At 47.3% G+C, this 17,694-nt stretch overlaps 1 protein-coding gene across 2 annotated transcripts; it reads left to right on the top strand.

Moving 5' to 3' along the window:
- The first annotated feature begins 1,863 nt into the window (after positions 1-1,863).
- On the top strand, positions 1,864-5,485 carry LOC123115685 (F-box/LRR-repeat protein At3g26922). Of its 2 annotated transcripts, XM_044536794.1 has the most exons (5): positions 1,864-2,958; positions 3,060-3,203; positions 3,294-3,466; positions 3,630-3,687; positions 4,995-5,485. In XM_044536794.1, the coding sequence occupies exons 1-5, from the start codon at positions 1,951-1,953 to the stop codon at positions 5,085-5,087; spliced, it is 1,476 nt and encodes a 491-aa protein (XP_044392729.1). In that variant the 5' UTR covers positions 1,864-1,950; the 3' UTR covers positions 5,088-5,485. The 2 variants fall into 2 exon arrangements, 1 of the variants encoding a protein (XP_044392729.1); XR_006456700.1 differs by having other exon boundaries at positions 3,294-3,687; positions 4,995-5,480.
- Positions 5,486-17,694: the final 12,209 nt, after the last annotated feature.

Below are 17,694 nucleotides of genomic sequence, written 5' to 3' on the forward strand. Positions count from 1 at the left end.
ACTTGTATGGTACCTATGAGGAGGCCTATTCTTATGCCCCTAGAATGGTTTATCAGATAGCAAGTGCTAATGGGGGGACTCAAGTTTGGCGGAGAGAACGTCCAAACCCAATGAACTCGGGTGAACTAATCCTGGACCGCTTATTCTGGGCATTCGCCCAGACTATACAAGCCTTCAGGCACTGTCGCCCAGTATTATCAGTTAATGGTACCTTTCTCACTGGAAAGTACAAGGGCACACTATTGGTGGTGATTGCAGCGGATGCAAATAATCAGCTTCTTCCTATTGCATATGCATTGGTCGAGAGCGAGAACAAAGATAGCTGGTTGTGGTTCCTGAGTTGCGTGAAGATGGGTGTCGTGAAAGAGCGTGAAGGTGTTTACATCATCTCTGATCGCAACACTGGATTATTAAGCGCTCTTGACATAATTAAGGCGTCGAAAGAAGAGTGGGGCTGGCCCGATCTAGAGGGAAGGTGGTGCATGAGGCATTTGGCAGCAAACTTTTACTCCAAATTCAAAAACAAGGATTGGTTCAAGTTATTCAAGAGGATGTGCATGCAAAAAACTGAAGCCAAAATGAATGCGATCTGGGCAGGTATCAATGGTGAGATCGACCGCGCGGCCTTGCCGCGGAGAGAAGACCGGAGGGGTCATAGGACGCCCATAAATTTGAGCTAGTGGATCGGCGAGAATTGCCCTCATTTGGACAAGTGGGCGCAGGCTCACGACACCGGGGCTCGGTATGGAATAATGACCAGTAACATGTCGGAGGTGTACAATGGTGTTTTTAAAGGGGTGCGAGCACTGCCTATCACAGCCCTAATTGAAGAAACTTGGAACCGGACCCTGTCATACTTTGCAGACAGGGTCACCGTCGCCAAAGCACAAGCCCTTTCTTTCTTTCTCTGCCTCTCCGCCTCACGAGCCTCCTTTCGCTGTCGTTCCTGCTCCTCCATGCGACGAGCCTCTTCCCTGTTTTTCTTTCCTAAATCCTAAAAAAAACGGTGTTGCTCCGCATAATATTCTTTTAACTCCCTCTCTTGCGCTGCTTTTTCCTCAGCTTCCGCCTTCTCGCGTCGCTCTTTCGCATAGAAACTATTCCACGCATGGCGACTTCTTTCACGAATCTCAGTCACTGCCCAAGCCGGCATCTCCGTGTCAATCCAACGATAGTACATGCACAGAGGCGGAGGAGACTACAACAAGAAACAAGAATGTTATTAAAGAATATATCAAAATCCCAAGAAAATTAAGCGGGAAATTTTAGGATCCCTGTAGTGTCAGCACAACAGCTTCCCGCAGCATGGGATTCCCTCAGCGAATGACTGATTCCCGCAGTGCCGTCGCATCCGCTCAAACAATAGCCAGAGCAGGACTGATTCTCGGGCGAAAGAACCTGAAGCAGGGCATCAGCGTGCATTTTCCCGCGCGTGGGAATCACCACTGTCAGAGTCGCTGTCGCACACGGGAATCAGCGCCGTCAGTGTCTCCTTGTCCGCTGTGGCAGAGAGGCCGCCTCAGCAGGTGGCGGCCTGGCCCGCAGTCACGTCGCCACTGCAGCACGGCCTGTCGGCCCGCGAGCAACAGCCGCAACAGAGGCCGCCTCACTGGGTGGCGGCATGGCCCACCTGGCCTGGCCGTTCCGTCCCCGCTCGGCGCACTGTGCACAAACAGTTATATCCCGCGCGGGCGTGGCGGTAGGTGCCACGTGTCGCCTGCCGCCCCTGCCGCCACTAGCGAGGGGGTCCTTTTTGACAATATTTTTGACATGTGATTTTTCTTTGGCAATTCTGTTGGCCCGGGGTCCTTTTGGACAAAAAATCTAAACATACCTCCACCCCGACCGAACCATATACAAAACCAACATCCGCCGCCGATCTCTCGCCACACACTTTACTCACTCCACTCCAACCACCGGCAAAACCCTAGCTTCCCGCCGGCGCCGGCGATGGCCAGCCGGTTCTCCAACGTCGACCCGGTGACGGAGGCCGACATGCGGCGCCAAGGCCTCGACCCGCACGAGCTGGACCGGAGCACGGAGCAGCTCATGTCGCTCATCCACGGCAACCTCCCGGACCCGCCCGTCTCCACCACCGCCCGCCTCACCGCCTTCCGCGCGCGCCCCTCCGATGGCGTGGACCGCATCAGCCGCCTCTCCGACGCGCTCCTCCGCGACATCGTCTCCCGCCTCCCCGTCAAGGACGCCGCCCGCACCGCCGCGCTCGCCGCGCGCTGGCGCGGGGTCTGGAGCTCGACGCCGCTCGTCCTCATCGACACTCACCTGATCTCCGGTGGCCGCACCCCTGGGCGCGCCAGCACGCCGGACGTCACCGCGGCCGTCTCCCGCATACTCGCCGCGCACCAGGGGCCCTTCCGCTGCGTCCACCTCACCTGCAGCCGCATGGGCGCATACCAGGCCCAGCTCAAGCGCTGGCTCCGTCTCCTCGCCGCCAGGGGCGTCCAGGAGCTCGTCCTCGTCAACCGCCCGTGGCCACGCGAGGTGCGCCTGCCCAAGACGCTCTTCACCATCTCCACCCTCACCCGCCTCTACATCGGCGTCTGGAAGTTCCCGGACGCGGCCGGCCTCCAAGACGCCTCCATCCCTCACCTCCGGGAGCTCGGCATCTTCAGCGTCTCCGTGGAGGACGGGGACATTGACGCCGTCGTCGCGAGGAGCCCCGCCCTCGAGATCCTCAACATCCAAGGGAGCATGAAGGGGGTGCGTCTCCGCCTCGTCAGCAACAGCCTCCGGTGCGTGCAGATACGTTCTTTCGCCATGGAGAGCATCGACGTGGTGAACGCCCCGCGTCTCGAGCGCCTCCTCGTGTCGGAGTGTCTCGACCCTGCCGGCGGATCGTGCACCAGAATCAAAATTGGCCATGTCCCCAAGCTGAAGTTACTGGGATACCTGGAGCCAGGAAAATTCGTGCTAGAGATCCAAGACACCGTCATCATGGTAATACACATTCAGCCTCCGAATGATCTTTCAACTTTGCTTGAATTTGCAAAATTGCAGTTCAGTGTGCCATCATTCTTTCTGAATTTGGTCCATTTCAGGCTGGGATTAAGACAAATGCAAGCATGATGGTCACAAGCGTGAAGACCCTTAGTTTGAGGTTGCGCTTCGGAGTCTATGATGATGTCAAGATGGTGCCCGCCTTCCTCAAATGCTTCCCCAATGTTGAGGCGCTGCATATTACGGTACTAGCATTGCATTCTCATATTTGTGCTGCTGCGCAGCTGCGTTATCCATTACTTGCTGAAATGTTTAGTAATGTAAATAATTTGCAGTCTGAAAAATGTGATCAACTCACTGGCAAGTTCGACCTCGAGTTCTGGGAAGAGGTTGGTCCCATCGTAAGTGTGCTCTTGCGCCTCAAAGTGATCACGTTTCGGGAGTACCGCGCGAAGCAAGATGAGCTTGCCTTCCTCCAGTACATCTTCCAGAATGCAATGGTGCTCAAGTATGCACATGTTCAGATGGTCAATCATAGATTCACTTCACTGTCCATTGATGAGATGACCTACACCATAAACCATATGCCTGATAATAAATGGGCCAGTAAATTCATCTTTGCTATCGGTGGGTCTCATGGTCCTGAAGGAGGTGAACCTTTGGCTTTTCAGTGAGGAGCAGACCTTTCTAATGACGATCCAGTTGCACCGGTTAAATTCATCACAAGGGGTTAGTTTTGTTTTGCAGTATCTTCATGTGATGCACTGTTTTAGATTGTGAATATGTGTTATCTGAAGATTGGGCATGCCTCTAAATTTTACTAACATGATTAGTTTGAATATATTGCTGTAGTAATTTGCTAGAGCTATTGTACAATATGACCATCTAGCAGCATTTTTATTGCTTGCAGATTGCACCCAGTAATCCTGACTGCTCATAATTTTTTTTATCCTGGTAGTGTTTCATTTTAGTTATTCGAGTATTGAAATGTGAATCTTCGGGTTGATTAATTTAGGCATACATTTCAATGATGATTTGTATTTCAACCAACATTATCACTAGACATCCTGGACCAATTGTACTTTAAACACCAAGCCATGACTTTCAGGAGGTTGTATGTTTCTCAGTTTCGATTTTGCACAAAGATATGATCGATGCATGTTGTTGAATCATATCGCTTTGCTCCTTGTCCTTGCATACTCATATTTTCTTCATGTTCCTTGTTATATTTAACCAACTTGCTTCATTTTTTTTGCACATACCTTGTCAATTAACATAAGAGCCCACACACAGCTGAACTCCTAGTGACACTCTCAGTGCACTACCTCGCATTTCAGACCACAATGATGCCACTTTTCCACTACACTAGCTAAATTACTTGGCATTTCAGTGATGATTTATCTTTCGATATCCTTGACCAATTGTTTCCTTAAATACCAATTGTCAATTTTCAGGACTATAGAGGCTGTATGTTTCTCAGTTTTGATTTTGCACAAAGCTATGGCGCATGTTGTTCAATTCTATTCACTTTGCTCCTTGTATGCTCATATTTCCTTCGTGTTGCACTATTTATTACTGCCATATTCAAGCATCTTGGTGTACTTGCTTCATGTTTTTTTTTTGCGAGGAGTATTTGCTTCATGTTGTCTGCCTACCTTGTCAATAAATGAAAGAGCCCAGGCATAGCTGAACTCCTATTGACACCCTTAGTGCTATATAAAATGTTATGTGATGTGCCTCACTTACTGGCAAATTCACACATCGCCAAGACCTTAAGTGTGCATTTGAATACAGCCTCAATTTCTTCGCAATGACTTGGTCCTTCTGTTCTACTCCCTCCGTCCGAAAATACTTGTCATCAAAATGGATAAAAAAAGATGCATCTAGAACTAAAATATATCTAGATACATTCCCTTTTATTCATTTTGATGACAAGTATTTCCGGACGGAGGGAGTACATACTATGTTGCTGGACAACTTGTCTACTTCCTCATCCTAATCAGGCTGTCCTTTGTCATGCTTTCATGCGGTATCAGATGCAGGCGCAGCGACACACACTCACCAGAAGAAGTCGCAAGCTGGAAAGCGTCGCAACTGAGATCTTCGACAAGTGGAGTCATGGAGTATGAACTGCTGGCCATAAGCGTGCTTAATCTGGAGAGCTAGCCTGACCTGGTTGCTTTGCATGGTTCTTGTAGTGATCGAGTTCTGAAAATGGTGTCAAGTTCCTACTCTTTTTTGCATGAGAGCAGTGTGCGCGTTGTGGTATGTCGTCTGTGTGTGTATGGAGCTGCGTAGTCTATGGCCAGAGATCATTTCCAGTAACTGAATGTAGTTGGCAATTTTAGGCACTGCAGTGATCGAGTCAACTGTAGAAGCAAGTTTCGTTTGATCATGATGAACTACCTGTCTGACGGAGCTCATCTAGTTCTAGTTATGCTTATGCATGGCCTGAGCTCATTCTCTGGTACCTAAAAAAGGCATGTCGAATTTGGTAACTACTCCGTCCCATAATGTAAGACGTTTTTTGACACTACACTAGAGTCAAAAAAACGTCTTATATTATGGGACGGAGGGAGTATTAGGCAGAACTAACAAATCGTTGGACTATGAAACAAGTTTAGTTATACTGTGATGAATTACTTGTACCTTGCGAAGAAAATGCTCAAGGAGGCATCCTAGAAAGCTAACATGGATAGGCCACTTGATAGTTAAAGACAGAACATCCGAAGTTATTGGGGTCATGCTCAGTGCCTGGTCGATCGATAGGGGTCAGGGCCAGGCCTCTGCTCACCCCCTTTGTCTTCGCCACTGATTATCTCCCATCGGCGATTTTCTCCTCTAGTGAGAATAATGTTGCTTCTCAACATATTTGACTGACACTGTTACCATAAATTGGTTATTTGGTGCTTCCTCCCTTACTGTCGACGGACGACTCAAGAACAAGCTTGAATGCATGGCTCATTTTTTTATATGCATGTAGTTAAAAAATGAGTATTGTTCGATAAATGGCTAGAAGTGCAATTCTTGTTTTGAAATTAGCAAATGGTTCAAAAAAGGCAAAAATCTATATTACTAACACAATTTAATACGTTCCATGTGGGAAAATTAGGGATGTTTTAGAAAAAACGTTGTCATATTTAATCCTTTGAGTGCATTTCTAGTCATTTAACGGATATAACTAAAGTTTAAACTGTAAGTGCATCAAAAGTTGGCAACATTAGGTTCAAAATCCTTGTTGTATTCTTGAGTGCATGTTTAGGCCTTATCTAAGAAAAAAAAGAGATTGAAAACATGGTGCCAGGACTCGTCCCCAAACATGAAGATTATTGAATTTTTTAATTCCAAAAAATATGAAACTTGGCATTGTGTCATCATATGGTCCCTAAAGAATATGGTAAAAAAATTGTAAGACTTTGCAAAATTTATGAGTACATAGTTTGAAAACTGAACCATCTTCGAGGATGAAATGTGATTTTGAGAAGGAACGAGTTGACTTTGAAGGTGAAGTGTGACGGACCTAAATCTGACATATCTCGGGTAGAGGTCGCGAACTAAGGGTCTTGAGACGATGGTAATAAAGACACACATTTTTACACAGGTTCAGGCTCTCCGAAGAGATAACATGGTACATCATGCCTGTGTTTTATTCCTTTTGGACGGAGTACAAAGTACAAATGATCTATCTCGAGAACGTTATTTGTCTTATACGAGCCCTGTCCATCGTTTTACATAGGTATCGGGAGGGCCTAGTCGGTTACTTACAAGGAGAACATGTTCTAGAACACCCATGCTTAGGCTAGTTAATTAATATCTGCATTTGTATAGCCAGCAACTGGCCATGCTATTAGCCATGCTTAGTGTTAGGGACCAGCTACCGATTCACTTCTCTCAATCACGAATTCGCATTACAAGTTTGATATGGGAGGAATTGCTAGAGTTCAGAGAACAAGGAGCAAGAGGGAGGAAGGAGGAAGAAAGGTAGGGGGTGCCAGGGAAGCCGACGTTGTCATGATCCAAGCCCGGATGGATGGCTCGTTGCTTTCCCCTGTACATATATAACTGGTTCTCGACGGCCCAAGCCCATGTGCTAGCCTCTTGGTGGGCTGGCTGCCTTATCGTGGGTCGGTGTGGCTGTGGCAGTAATTGTGTCGCTGACATCCCCTCTTCCTTAACAACCGGCTTGCCCTCAAGTCGGTGCCCATTCTCCGCTGATTCATAGGGGTGTTTCTCTGTAAGTACCAGCTTGAGCCTATGCGAAGTGCAACCAGTGAGCCAAGGCACAGAACCTGGTTTTTCCAATACCTGAATATCTTTAAGGTCTAGTCCTCCTGGATCCCACTGCCAACAAGAAGAAATTTTCAGTAGAACAGACTGTCTTGTACGTTGTCCGTTGCTCTGTTTCGCGCTCTGTACTCCCCCAGAACTGAGCGTCTCAGACATACCAGTCCTTGCTGAAATAAGATGCTGACACCCACACTTATCCCAAGCTTCAGTACAGGTCAAGTGATCCATCTTCATGGGTAGAAAAATAGTATATAGAGCAAAAGGTGCAGCTGAAGGACGAAGAGACTTACTGACAAGGCACAAACTATTGATCCAAACCAACAAGTTGTTGCCTCTGGAACCCCATAAGTGCTCAAAACCAGGGCCATTGGTTGATGTACTGATAAGCAAAGGAGCAGCCCAATATCCAACAACACATTTAGGCCTCATCACTAGAGCAATCCATAAACACTCGCCATAGCATGTATCAGCTCCTGGAGGGATCCCCACGTGCTTGTCCCTCAAACGAGTGCTCATAATGTGGTAGTCGAACAAGGCTGGAAGGGAAAATCCATCTCTGAATTGCACCACAGTACAGGGGTAAACCTGCAACCTCTTGTAGTTTTGAGACGTTCTCTGCTCACACATGTGAACGGTAGCAACATGAGAGTGCACCATATCTGATGTTGCGTACGTTCCGGAATCAACTTCAAAGTAGTCCTCCAACTGATGATAGGCCTCCAATTGCTGATAAGCCTTGGTTGATGTAAAATGCTGACGCTCAATACTTTCTGAAGTTTCAGTACTGCTCCACGGTTGCAAACTGACAATATGCTTAACCCTCAAGCATGCTTGATGAACCAATAGATCGCCAAGTCGTTGAGAACTGCGCTTGGAACTTTCAATGTAGAAACTTGTTAACATGGCCCCTCCCAATGCAAAAATGATGCAACTTCCAGCAAAATGACAAGGCCACTTAAATGTATCTTGACCCAAAAATGGTTGTTGTATGGACACGGTCAAAATCCGAACTGTATCTTGTGTAGCATCATATGGCAGTTGTGCACCCCGCAAACATATGAAAGGTTCATCAACGGGAATCGGCTCACAACAAACTTGAAAATAATCCTCATCTCTGAACAACAACGGAACGAGTCCAGAACTGAACCCTGAAATATCATGTGGCTGATAATGTGTACCTGAAGATGGCTCCTTAAGATAACCTACAACTGAATCATATTTGAGCGACCGCCATGGTCTTGGTCTGAATAGGCGTTCCATGTGACTGCTCTTATAAGTAATTTTCTGCAAGCGACACCAGGATTCTCTCATGAGATATGGATCAGCAGAACCATGAGCACTAAACTAAAATTCCACTATTGGCAGCTCGGACCATAATTGTACTGCTTGGCATTTGCTCAGTTGCGCGCCCTCATGAAAGCAATCGAACGACGGCCATGGGCATGGTCTGGATATACAATAGCTCAAATAAACTGTTTGTATGGCAAATGTTCTTTCACCACCCAGATTCTGAGGCTGCCATTTTGTACCATGGAAACAACTGAAGGGTTCATCTGTGAGAATCAGCTTGCAGCAGCAAATTTGTAGAGGATCATCATATCTGAGCAACAATGGAACTAGTGCAGAGCAGACGTATGGGACTTCATGTGATTGACTGCAACTGAAAGGTTCGGGATAGCTTGCATCCGAATGTACAGAAAGTTGCTCCCATTCTACCTGACTAAAACCTCCAGAAATGCCCAATAACCGATGCTGCACTGAGTGGTTGAAGTGCTTCTTAGTTTTCTGTACTGCTGCATGATTGGTTGCGCAATCCGGTCGATAGGATGACTTGGGTAATTCTGGCTGAGGGGGATTCACGAGTCTGATCAGGGACACAACAAGCCCCCAACTAAACCCCCCTGGACACCCAAGCTGCATCTTTGGATATTGATAATACTCCTGGGGTACATCTCTGAACATCAACACAGTCAACCAAGGACTGAAGCAGGTACCTCCATGTGATTGCCTGTGTGTATATGAACATGGCTCTTCCGGGTAGCTTGTGTCTGACACGGGCTTGAAAGACGGCCAGGGACTAGGCCTGAAGAGATGTCCCACTTGACCGAACTGTACTTGTATGTGCGGTGGCCATGGTTGATCTTTGAAGGAAGACGGGTGCAGGCGCTCAACGGTGGCAGCGTCCTATGTCTCGTCAGCACTGTCGTTGGTGGCGGTGAGAGGCTTCACACAGTCGCTCGCAGGGACAGGGAATTCTTCCGCACAAGTGGTCAGCGCCGATGCAGCGAGGTTGCCGGAGATGATGAGGATGACGTTGTTGTCCCTCTCGCTGGCTACCGAGGTGGTGGTGTCGATGGAGGGTAGTGGTGAGGCATTCAGCTCCAGTACGCCGGCCTTTGGATCGATGTCGGTGATGGTTGCCACCGTGGCGACGACCTTGGCAGAAGAGGTAGTGTTAGTGATGATGGAAGGCACATGCGTGAGCTGCTCGACCTCCTGGTGGAAGAGATCGACCGCGGGCTCGAAGCGGACGGTTGTGGCGGCGTCGTGGACCTCATTGACGCTGGCGATGGTGATGACCTGGGTCGGGCATTCCGCCGAACAGGTGACGGGCGCTATCCCGATGCAGATCGGGGGTGCATCATGGGCGACCATGGGGCCCTCCTGGACTTGGGTGGTGGCTGAGAAGACGTCGGTGGTGCTTGCCACCGGGGTGACGATCTCGGCGCCGACCTTCTGGTTGATGAGGTCGACCACGAGCTCGAGGCAGACGGATGTGGCGTCGTGGACGTCGTTAACGTGGGTGACGGCGACAACTTGGGTCGAGCAATCCATCAAACAGGTGACTGGCACCATCTCGACGGAAGCAGGGGACTCGCCGGGGGTGAGCTCCATGGTCTCCTTGGCCTTGGTGTGTAAGCAGTGGCGCACAGGTGATCGATGCAGGCAAGGTGCAGAGGACAGGCACCGCGCGGTAAGGAAACAAGGGTGTTTAAAATCGGTGTACGAATTGGGCCTAGGAGCCGTGGGTTCGAGTTGTTGGCTGGTGGGCCTCATAGTAGTTAGGCATCGAGTTTGAAATGAAATCAAATCACTCTAGCCTCTCATTTTGTTCTTATCCCCTTCTACTCTGTATCTCTGTCTCTCGTCTCCGATACCCCTATTCCTCTACCTGTTGCTCTGTCTCACCGCCGTCAGAAGTTGGCCGACCCTAGGTCATGACAGTTTGGTATCAGAGCCCTGACCGCGTCTCTTCGTCGCGCAGCAAAAAAAATTCCCCAGTTCGTACCCAGCAAATCTGAGGCGACGTAGCGGATCACCTTAGGGTTTGATCTGTGTAAATCCTGACCTGAGGTGGGTTGATTTGGGGGAAATACCGCGACCACGATGACATTCAAGCCAAATCCCCAATCACGCTTCCTCGCGGACGAGATGGAGGCGTTTCAGGAGAGGATGCTGAAGGAGTTCACGGAGTTACGAGCTGCGCAGAGCAAGTTGACCGTCGTCGAAGGGCTCTGTGCGCAGATCGAGGCCATCGACGCCAAGCTGACGGAGCAATCGGCGTGTCTGGACCAGGTACAAGTCAAGGTGGATTTATCATGTGACACGCTGGGACTGGTGCAACAAGGTCAGGCTCATGCCGCTCAGATCCACAAGCAGCAGACCACGGTAGAGGCCTCGTCGCCAACAGTGTCAGATGTGTCCGATGACATATTGGGAGCGGGACCAAGGTTTGTGGGGCGTCCTCCACTGCGTCCTCTACAGGTACCTAAACTACCGCCTGTTCTTTCACACCCTGTTCTTCCAGTCTGTGAGTAGAATACGGGAAAACACAAATAAATGTTGAAAATGGATTTCCCAAGGTTTGATGGCATGGATGTGAGAATCTGGTTTGGTAAGTGTGTGGCGTTCTTCCGTCTGTACAACATTCCTAACAGTTTTAAGGTGACATCTGCCTCTGTATTTGTCTGACAACGCAGCTCGTTGGTATCAGGCGTTTAAGCTTACGGGTGGGTTTCATACCTCGGAGCAATTTTGCACAACAATTTTGTTGGAATTTGATGTGAATGTGTATAGACAAAAGATGAAAGAGCTCATGATGCTGAAACAACTACGTACTGTGGAAGAGTACAAACAATAATTTCTGCAATTAGTATACATAGTTCGGTTGTATGAACCAACAGTCAGTGAGACATTTCTGGTGACCAGATTTGTGATGGGCCCCAAGGAAGAGCTCAGATCAGTGGTGGAGTTTCAAATACCATATATAGTGCAGGTGGCAGCACAATATGCAACTGTACAGGAGAGATTACTGCTTTAACAGAAAAGCAACAAAGCCAGTTATCTCAAAGCATCATACATCAAGTCATACACACGTTCTGGGTTTGTAGCTGGTGAGTTGTGGAAAGCTAAATAGCTAAAGGAATACCATCGTGCAAATGGCATGTGCTACAAGTGTGGAGAAAATTTTGTACCTGGGCACATGTGCAATCAGCCAGTGGCAGGGGGAGCACAATTGAAGGATGCCGAACTTGTTGACCCACATGAGATCATTTCTAATGCAGTATTAGATGCACTGGTAACAACAGGTTCAGAAGAGTGTGCAACTATTTCAATTACATCTCTGTCTGGTGCATCACATCCCAGGACAATTCAGCTTAGGGTACTAGTGGGCAACAAGGTGGTTTTGATTCTGGTGGACTTCGGCAGCACCCACACTTTTGTGGATCAGTCACTGTTGGATAAAATTCTTGTTACTGCAGAGAAGCTTGAGCAGCCAAGACCCGTGAAAGTGGCTAATGGGGATATCATCACCTGCACTGAAGTGGTTCATCAGTTGACATGGTGGATACAAGGCCACAATTTCTGTAACTCCATGCAAGTGTTACCATTAGGGGGTCATGATATTATTTTGGGAATGGACTGGCTAGAGCAATGGGGAGTAATGAAATGTCATTGGGCTGAGAAGTAGATTCAGTTCCGGTATGAAGCACAGGAGGTCAAGTTGCAAGGTGTATTGCCCAAGAAACAAGACCAGCTCGAAGAAGTTTCTGGAGAACAACTACTTAAGCGGGAAAAAAGGAAATGAAGTGTGGGCCATGGCACTGCTAAACCGTATAGTTATGGCACCTGTCACTGAAATACCCCCATTGTGCAGCAAGTGGTAGACAGAAACAAAGAGGTGTTCCAGGAGCCACATTCTCTACCTCCCGACAGAGCTTTTGATCATACAATTAATCTGTTACCAGATGTAGTACATGTCAATTGCAGACCTTACAGGTACTCACCACAACAAAAGGATGAAATAGAAAAAGAAGTGAAAGAAATGCTAGCAGCTGGGATGATAACACCCAGTATGAGTCCATTTGTTGCTCCTGTGTTGCTAGTAAAAAAGAAAGATAGCACATGGAGGTTCTGTGTAGACTACAGAAGGCTGAATGCAGTGACTATCAAAAACCAGTTTCATATGCTTGTCATTGATGAGATCTTGGATGAGTTAGGGGGTATTAAATGGTTCTCTAAGTTGGACCTCAAAGTTGGTTACCATCATATCAGAATGAAGGAAGAAGATGAGTACAAAACAACTTTCAAAACACACCATGGACAATTCTAGTTCAGGGTGGTTCCCTTTGGGTTAACAACTGCACCAGGAACATTTCAATGTGTTATGAACTTCATGTTTGCAGGACCAAACAGAAAATATGTGCTAGTTTTTATGGATGAGATCCTTGTATTCAGTCTCACACTGGAAGATCATTTAGAGCATCTAGAGTATGTGTTTGACACACTCAAGGCAACCCAGCTGTTTGTTAAAGAATCCAAGAGTGTTTTTTTCTCAACAGTCCTTAGAATATCTAGGGCACATCATCTCTAACAAAGGAGTGACTACAGATCCTTCCAAGACTGAGGAAATGGTGCAGTGGCCTACACCTACTAATGTCACTAAATTAAGGGTTTTTTGGGACTGACAGGATACTATAGGAAGTTTGTGAGAAACTATGGTTTGCTGGCCAAACCTCTCAGTGCTCTTCTAAAAAAGCAGGCATTTGCAACAGGCTTTCCAACAACTCAAGGAGGCCATGGTCAGCAAACCAGTTTTGGCCCTCCCAAACTTTGAAAAGACTTTTACTGTGGAGAGAGATGCTTGCAATACTGGAGTGGGTGTTGTTTTTGTTGACACCAGATTTTGGCACGGTCAAGAACTTAATTAATATGTCCTCAAATGAAGAAGTGATCTACATAAAAAAGTTCGTGTTGTCGATGTAAACATCTTTGAAGTTTGGGCCATCGCCATCCGATCTCATCTCAAAGGCCGAAGTTGTGTTTGAAATACTGAGATTTTGTATTCAAAACACTATTCAGCTCATTACGCCCACAAGACAGCCTCGTATGGAAAAATGATCTACATGGATTGTCTTCGTCTCGTCGAAACGATCGATTTCGATATAAAAATTGTTCAAATCCGAGTTCGTATGCAAAAGTTAGAGCCATCGGAATGTAGCCCTGCCAGAAGGCGAAGTGTGGCGCGCCCCACCAGACGCCATGTTTGATCGGTAGCGCGAGGGACGGATGTTTTGCGTCACAGTCCGTTTTGCGCGAGCTATTTGACCCTCAAGATGATCTCTGATAAAAAATCGTTCAACATGAAAGTTTTTCGTCTCGTCGAAATGATCAAGATTGCTTTTGGACTCGTTTCCATCCGAGGTCGTTTACTGCCTCAAACATGACCCGCAAGGTGCATCCAGGTTGTAAACCGAACCGTTTTGGAAAGTTCGGATAAAACTAGTCCGAATTTGACTAGGGTTTTGGACGTGAATTGATGCAATTTTATTGTAAGGAAAGCCTAGATAAATCTTTTTCTTGTACGGGAAGTCCAGCCGCCTCTTATATATGTTGGGGGTGACGGCCGATTGAACAACACACAATCGCAAACGCATCTACAGTTTTTTCATCTACGTCTTGTCCCTCCCTCGTTCTTGCTCCCTCGTCCTTCGTTGTTCTTCGTGTTGGAGAGCTGCGGACCACGAGGCTCTAGGGGCGGCTTGACCGACCTAGGGCAGCCCATAGCCGCTGCACTCCCCGACGGGGTCCCTCCCGGGAGTGTAGGGTTTCGGGTCCTCAAAAGCTCTCGCCGGTCGACTTGCGAATCGCGCTTCCGGTGAGACTCCTTCGACGTGAGCTGCGGTGCATCACCCCCAACGTCGAGGGTACACGTGACGTGTTCGTGTGCGAACACACTTTTTGGCGACTCCGCTGGGGAATCAAGATCAATCCTTATCATCCACCATGTCTGATCTTCCCAAGCCATCTGAGGTAGACGCCGATAACATCATTAAGCCCAGTCTTGATGAGATATCGGCCGATCATCGCCAAGTCTATGAGGAGTACAAGAAGGCGCGCAAGGAGAAGGACTTGCAGGAGTTCCTTGCAAAGTTCAAGAAGGATCGCCAAGGTAACATCACTCCGATTGAAGAAATCAAGTTCCCTCCTCTTCAAGCCGAGCAGGTTAAACCCTCTGTAAGTACTGCCTTTTCTCCTGAGCAGTGGGCTGAGATTGAAAGTCGTATTGCTGATGGTAACAATCTATTCTATCAAACTTCCATAGAAAATACTAATGCTCAGAAGAATACATCTCAATCATCTAGTGGTAATGATGGTGTAGCTGCTAGTGTGCAAAACCCTAATCTGGCTTTACCTATTGCATCGGCGCCTCCCATGCCGATGGCTTATTATCCTACCCAAACAAATCAGATTGTGACTGCACCCATCAACCCTATTATAAGCATGCCAGGTTCGGTGGCAACACCGAACCAAACCCTACCTACAGCTACAACCACTCGACCACTACTAAATTATGGGTCGACATACATGCCACAATTCCTACCTACAACTAGTAACCCTACTCCTCCTATGCCACTGCCACAAGCTTCATCGTCCACAATGGATGATGGTCTAGCTAATCTTAGAGAGGAGATGGCTAAGATGCTTCGAGAGAATTTTGGAGTTGAGTTACCTCGGAATCGGATTTACCAAAAGCCGTACCCCAAGTACTTTGATGCCATCCAGTGCCCTCTAGGATATAAAATTCCAGATTTTGTTAAATTTAATGGAGAAGGCACAAAAACCACATGGGAGCATGTTAGTCAATATTTAGCACAATTGGGTGAGGCAGGCTCATTGAATGAATTGAAAGTGCGTTTATTTCCTTTATCATTAACTGGTACCGCATTTTCATGGTTTTCTTCTTTACCACATGGTTCCATTCGGGTTTGGTCGCAGCTAGAGCAGAAGTTTCATGATCACTTTTATAGCGGCGACAACGAACTCAAGTTGTCACATCTAACATCGGTTAAACAGAAGCATGATGAATCGGTCTCCGATTACGTCAAGAGACTCAGAGAAACAAAAAACCGGTGTTTTAGTTTGGTGATAACCGAGAGAGACTTAGCAGACCTAGTGCTGAGTGGTTTGAGGACTCCCATTAGAGAAAAGCTAGAAGGATATGAGTTCTTAAATATCAACCAAGCCTTACAAAGGGCTTTGGCTCAGGAAAGCCGAAGCAAAGACCTCAGAGAAGTGCATAGATACAAAACCGATCGTCCAAAGATGAATATGGTGGAATATGATAGTGATCACTCGGACGATGAGGGTGATGTTTTTGCTACTGAATTTGTTTGGCCATCTAAGGCCAAACCCTTTACTTGCAATGATCTGAAACCGATTCATAAGAATCGTGATGAAGAGATGAAGTTTACTTTTAACATTGCTAAGTGTGATAGAATATTTGATGCTTTGCTGCAGGCTAAGATTATTAGAATATCTCATACTTTACCGCCGTTTGAAGAGCTGAAACCGCGCGCTTATTGCAAGTATCATAATTCTTTTTCTCATGCTACTAATGATTGCAATGTTTTTCGACGGCAGATACAATCGGCCATTAATGACGGACGATTGAACTTTTCTGAGATGCAAGTTCATAAACATCCCTTTCCAATGAATACCATGGAGTTAGAGGGGAAGAAACTACTCATTCGGCCGGAGGTTGCCAAATCTGCTAATAAAGCTAATGCCATTGTTGGTGAGCCCAGGAAAGACAAGGAGGGCGACAAGGTCTTGGGGAGACATGTTGTGCTTGACAAGCAACCCGGTGGCAAGGAGATAATCAAAATCACCATCAAGAATCGTACACTCGGGGGCAACCACAAGTGCAAGATAACACTCATGTCAAATTTGTTAAGGCCAAGAGTCCAGAGGTTGGCAAGTGGAAGACGAATGAAGCTAAAGTGCAGCGCAAGAGAATCAAGCCAACTTTTGATATGCTGTTGTCCAAGTATGCCAATCAAACGGCCGGTTCTAGCTCTAACCGGTCATCAAATTTGAAGCGCTCGAGATCACCTCCGAGGGAAGAATCTCATCATCACGCAAGGCCATATGGGTCATGGGCACCAGGACCATGGATGGTGCCGCCCCCCTATGCGCCATACTACATGGGAGGCTTCAATGGGGGATGGGGGCAGCCCCCAATGGCCCCTTATGATTTTCATCCGGGTTGGGCAGAACCAAGGAGGCCCGTTCATGAGAGACTTTCTTATCCCACACGAGGCCGTTTGAACAATGGTGTCAATCGGCCAATGCAAGATAATCAAAAAAGGGTCAACCGACAAGTGTGGCGTGCCAAATCACCAAGTGCTGAAATTTCAGAGCCTAGCAAGCAAAAGGAGAAGAATGCTAGTGGTGAAACTATTATGATAGGCACTAAAGAATTAATAATCAAAGAGCCGATTATTGTTGATAATCCGGCTGATTCTAATAAAGATGTGGCTGCGGTCCAGCAAGGCCCCATGGCTAATGATCAGGAAGCTAGCATAAGCAAGGCCAAGTCGAGGGATCAAAAATATACTCAGCCTAAGTGGTGTCCTTCCGGTTTGACCAAGGCGCAAAAAAGGAGATTGCAGCACATGAGGAGTCATGAAAAGGAGGAACAAGAAGCAGAAAAGCTAAGGGATAAATTATTCAATGAAAGCCGTCCCATGGTACCCCCAAAACAAGTGTGGAGGCCAAAGCAAAAGGAAAACATTGCAGCTTCTGCATTGATCATAGCAACACCTACACCACCAACGGAGGACGATGCGGCTACTATTACATCGTCCACTTTGCCTACTACTTCCTCTTCCCTTGAAGATATTTCGGAGTCAGTGGACATGCTTGCGGAAGGAGATGAAATGCTTGATTATGAGTCTACACCAGTTCATGAAGGTATGGATATTAATATGGTGTATTACTTACCCGCTGAATTTCGTGCTATAGATGAAGAAGGGGAAGTAGCTCAGCTAGATTTTGGTCCTAAAAATGCTATATTCGAGAAGCCAAAAGAACCGGTGACGCACTTGAAGCCATTGTTCCTTAAAGGTCATATTAATGGATCGCCGGTTGCTAGAATGCTTGTCG

Source organism: Triticum aestivum, chromosome 5B (assembly GCF_018294505.1).
Source record: "Triticum aestivum cultivar Chinese Spring chromosome 5B, IWGSC CS RefSeq v2.1, whole genome shotgun sequence".
Classification (NCBI taxonomy): Eukaryota; Viridiplantae; Streptophyta; class Magnoliopsida; order Poales; family Poaceae; genus Triticum; species Triticum aestivum.

Excerpts from the sequence above, each read along its gene's own strand:
- LOC123115685 (XM_044536794.1), top strand. The coding sequence starts at position 1,951 with ATGGCCAGCCGGTTCTCCAACGTCGACCCGGTGACGGAGGCCGACATG. Across the intron at positions 2,959-3,059 it reads TCCAAGACACCGTCATCATG|GCTGGGATTAAGACAAATGC; the intron begins GTAATACACATT and ends GGTCCATTTCAG. Across the intron at positions 3,467-3,629 it reads CAGAATGCAATGGTGCTCAA|TGAGGAGCAGACCTTTCTAA; the intron begins GTATGCACATGT and ends TTGGCTTTTCAG.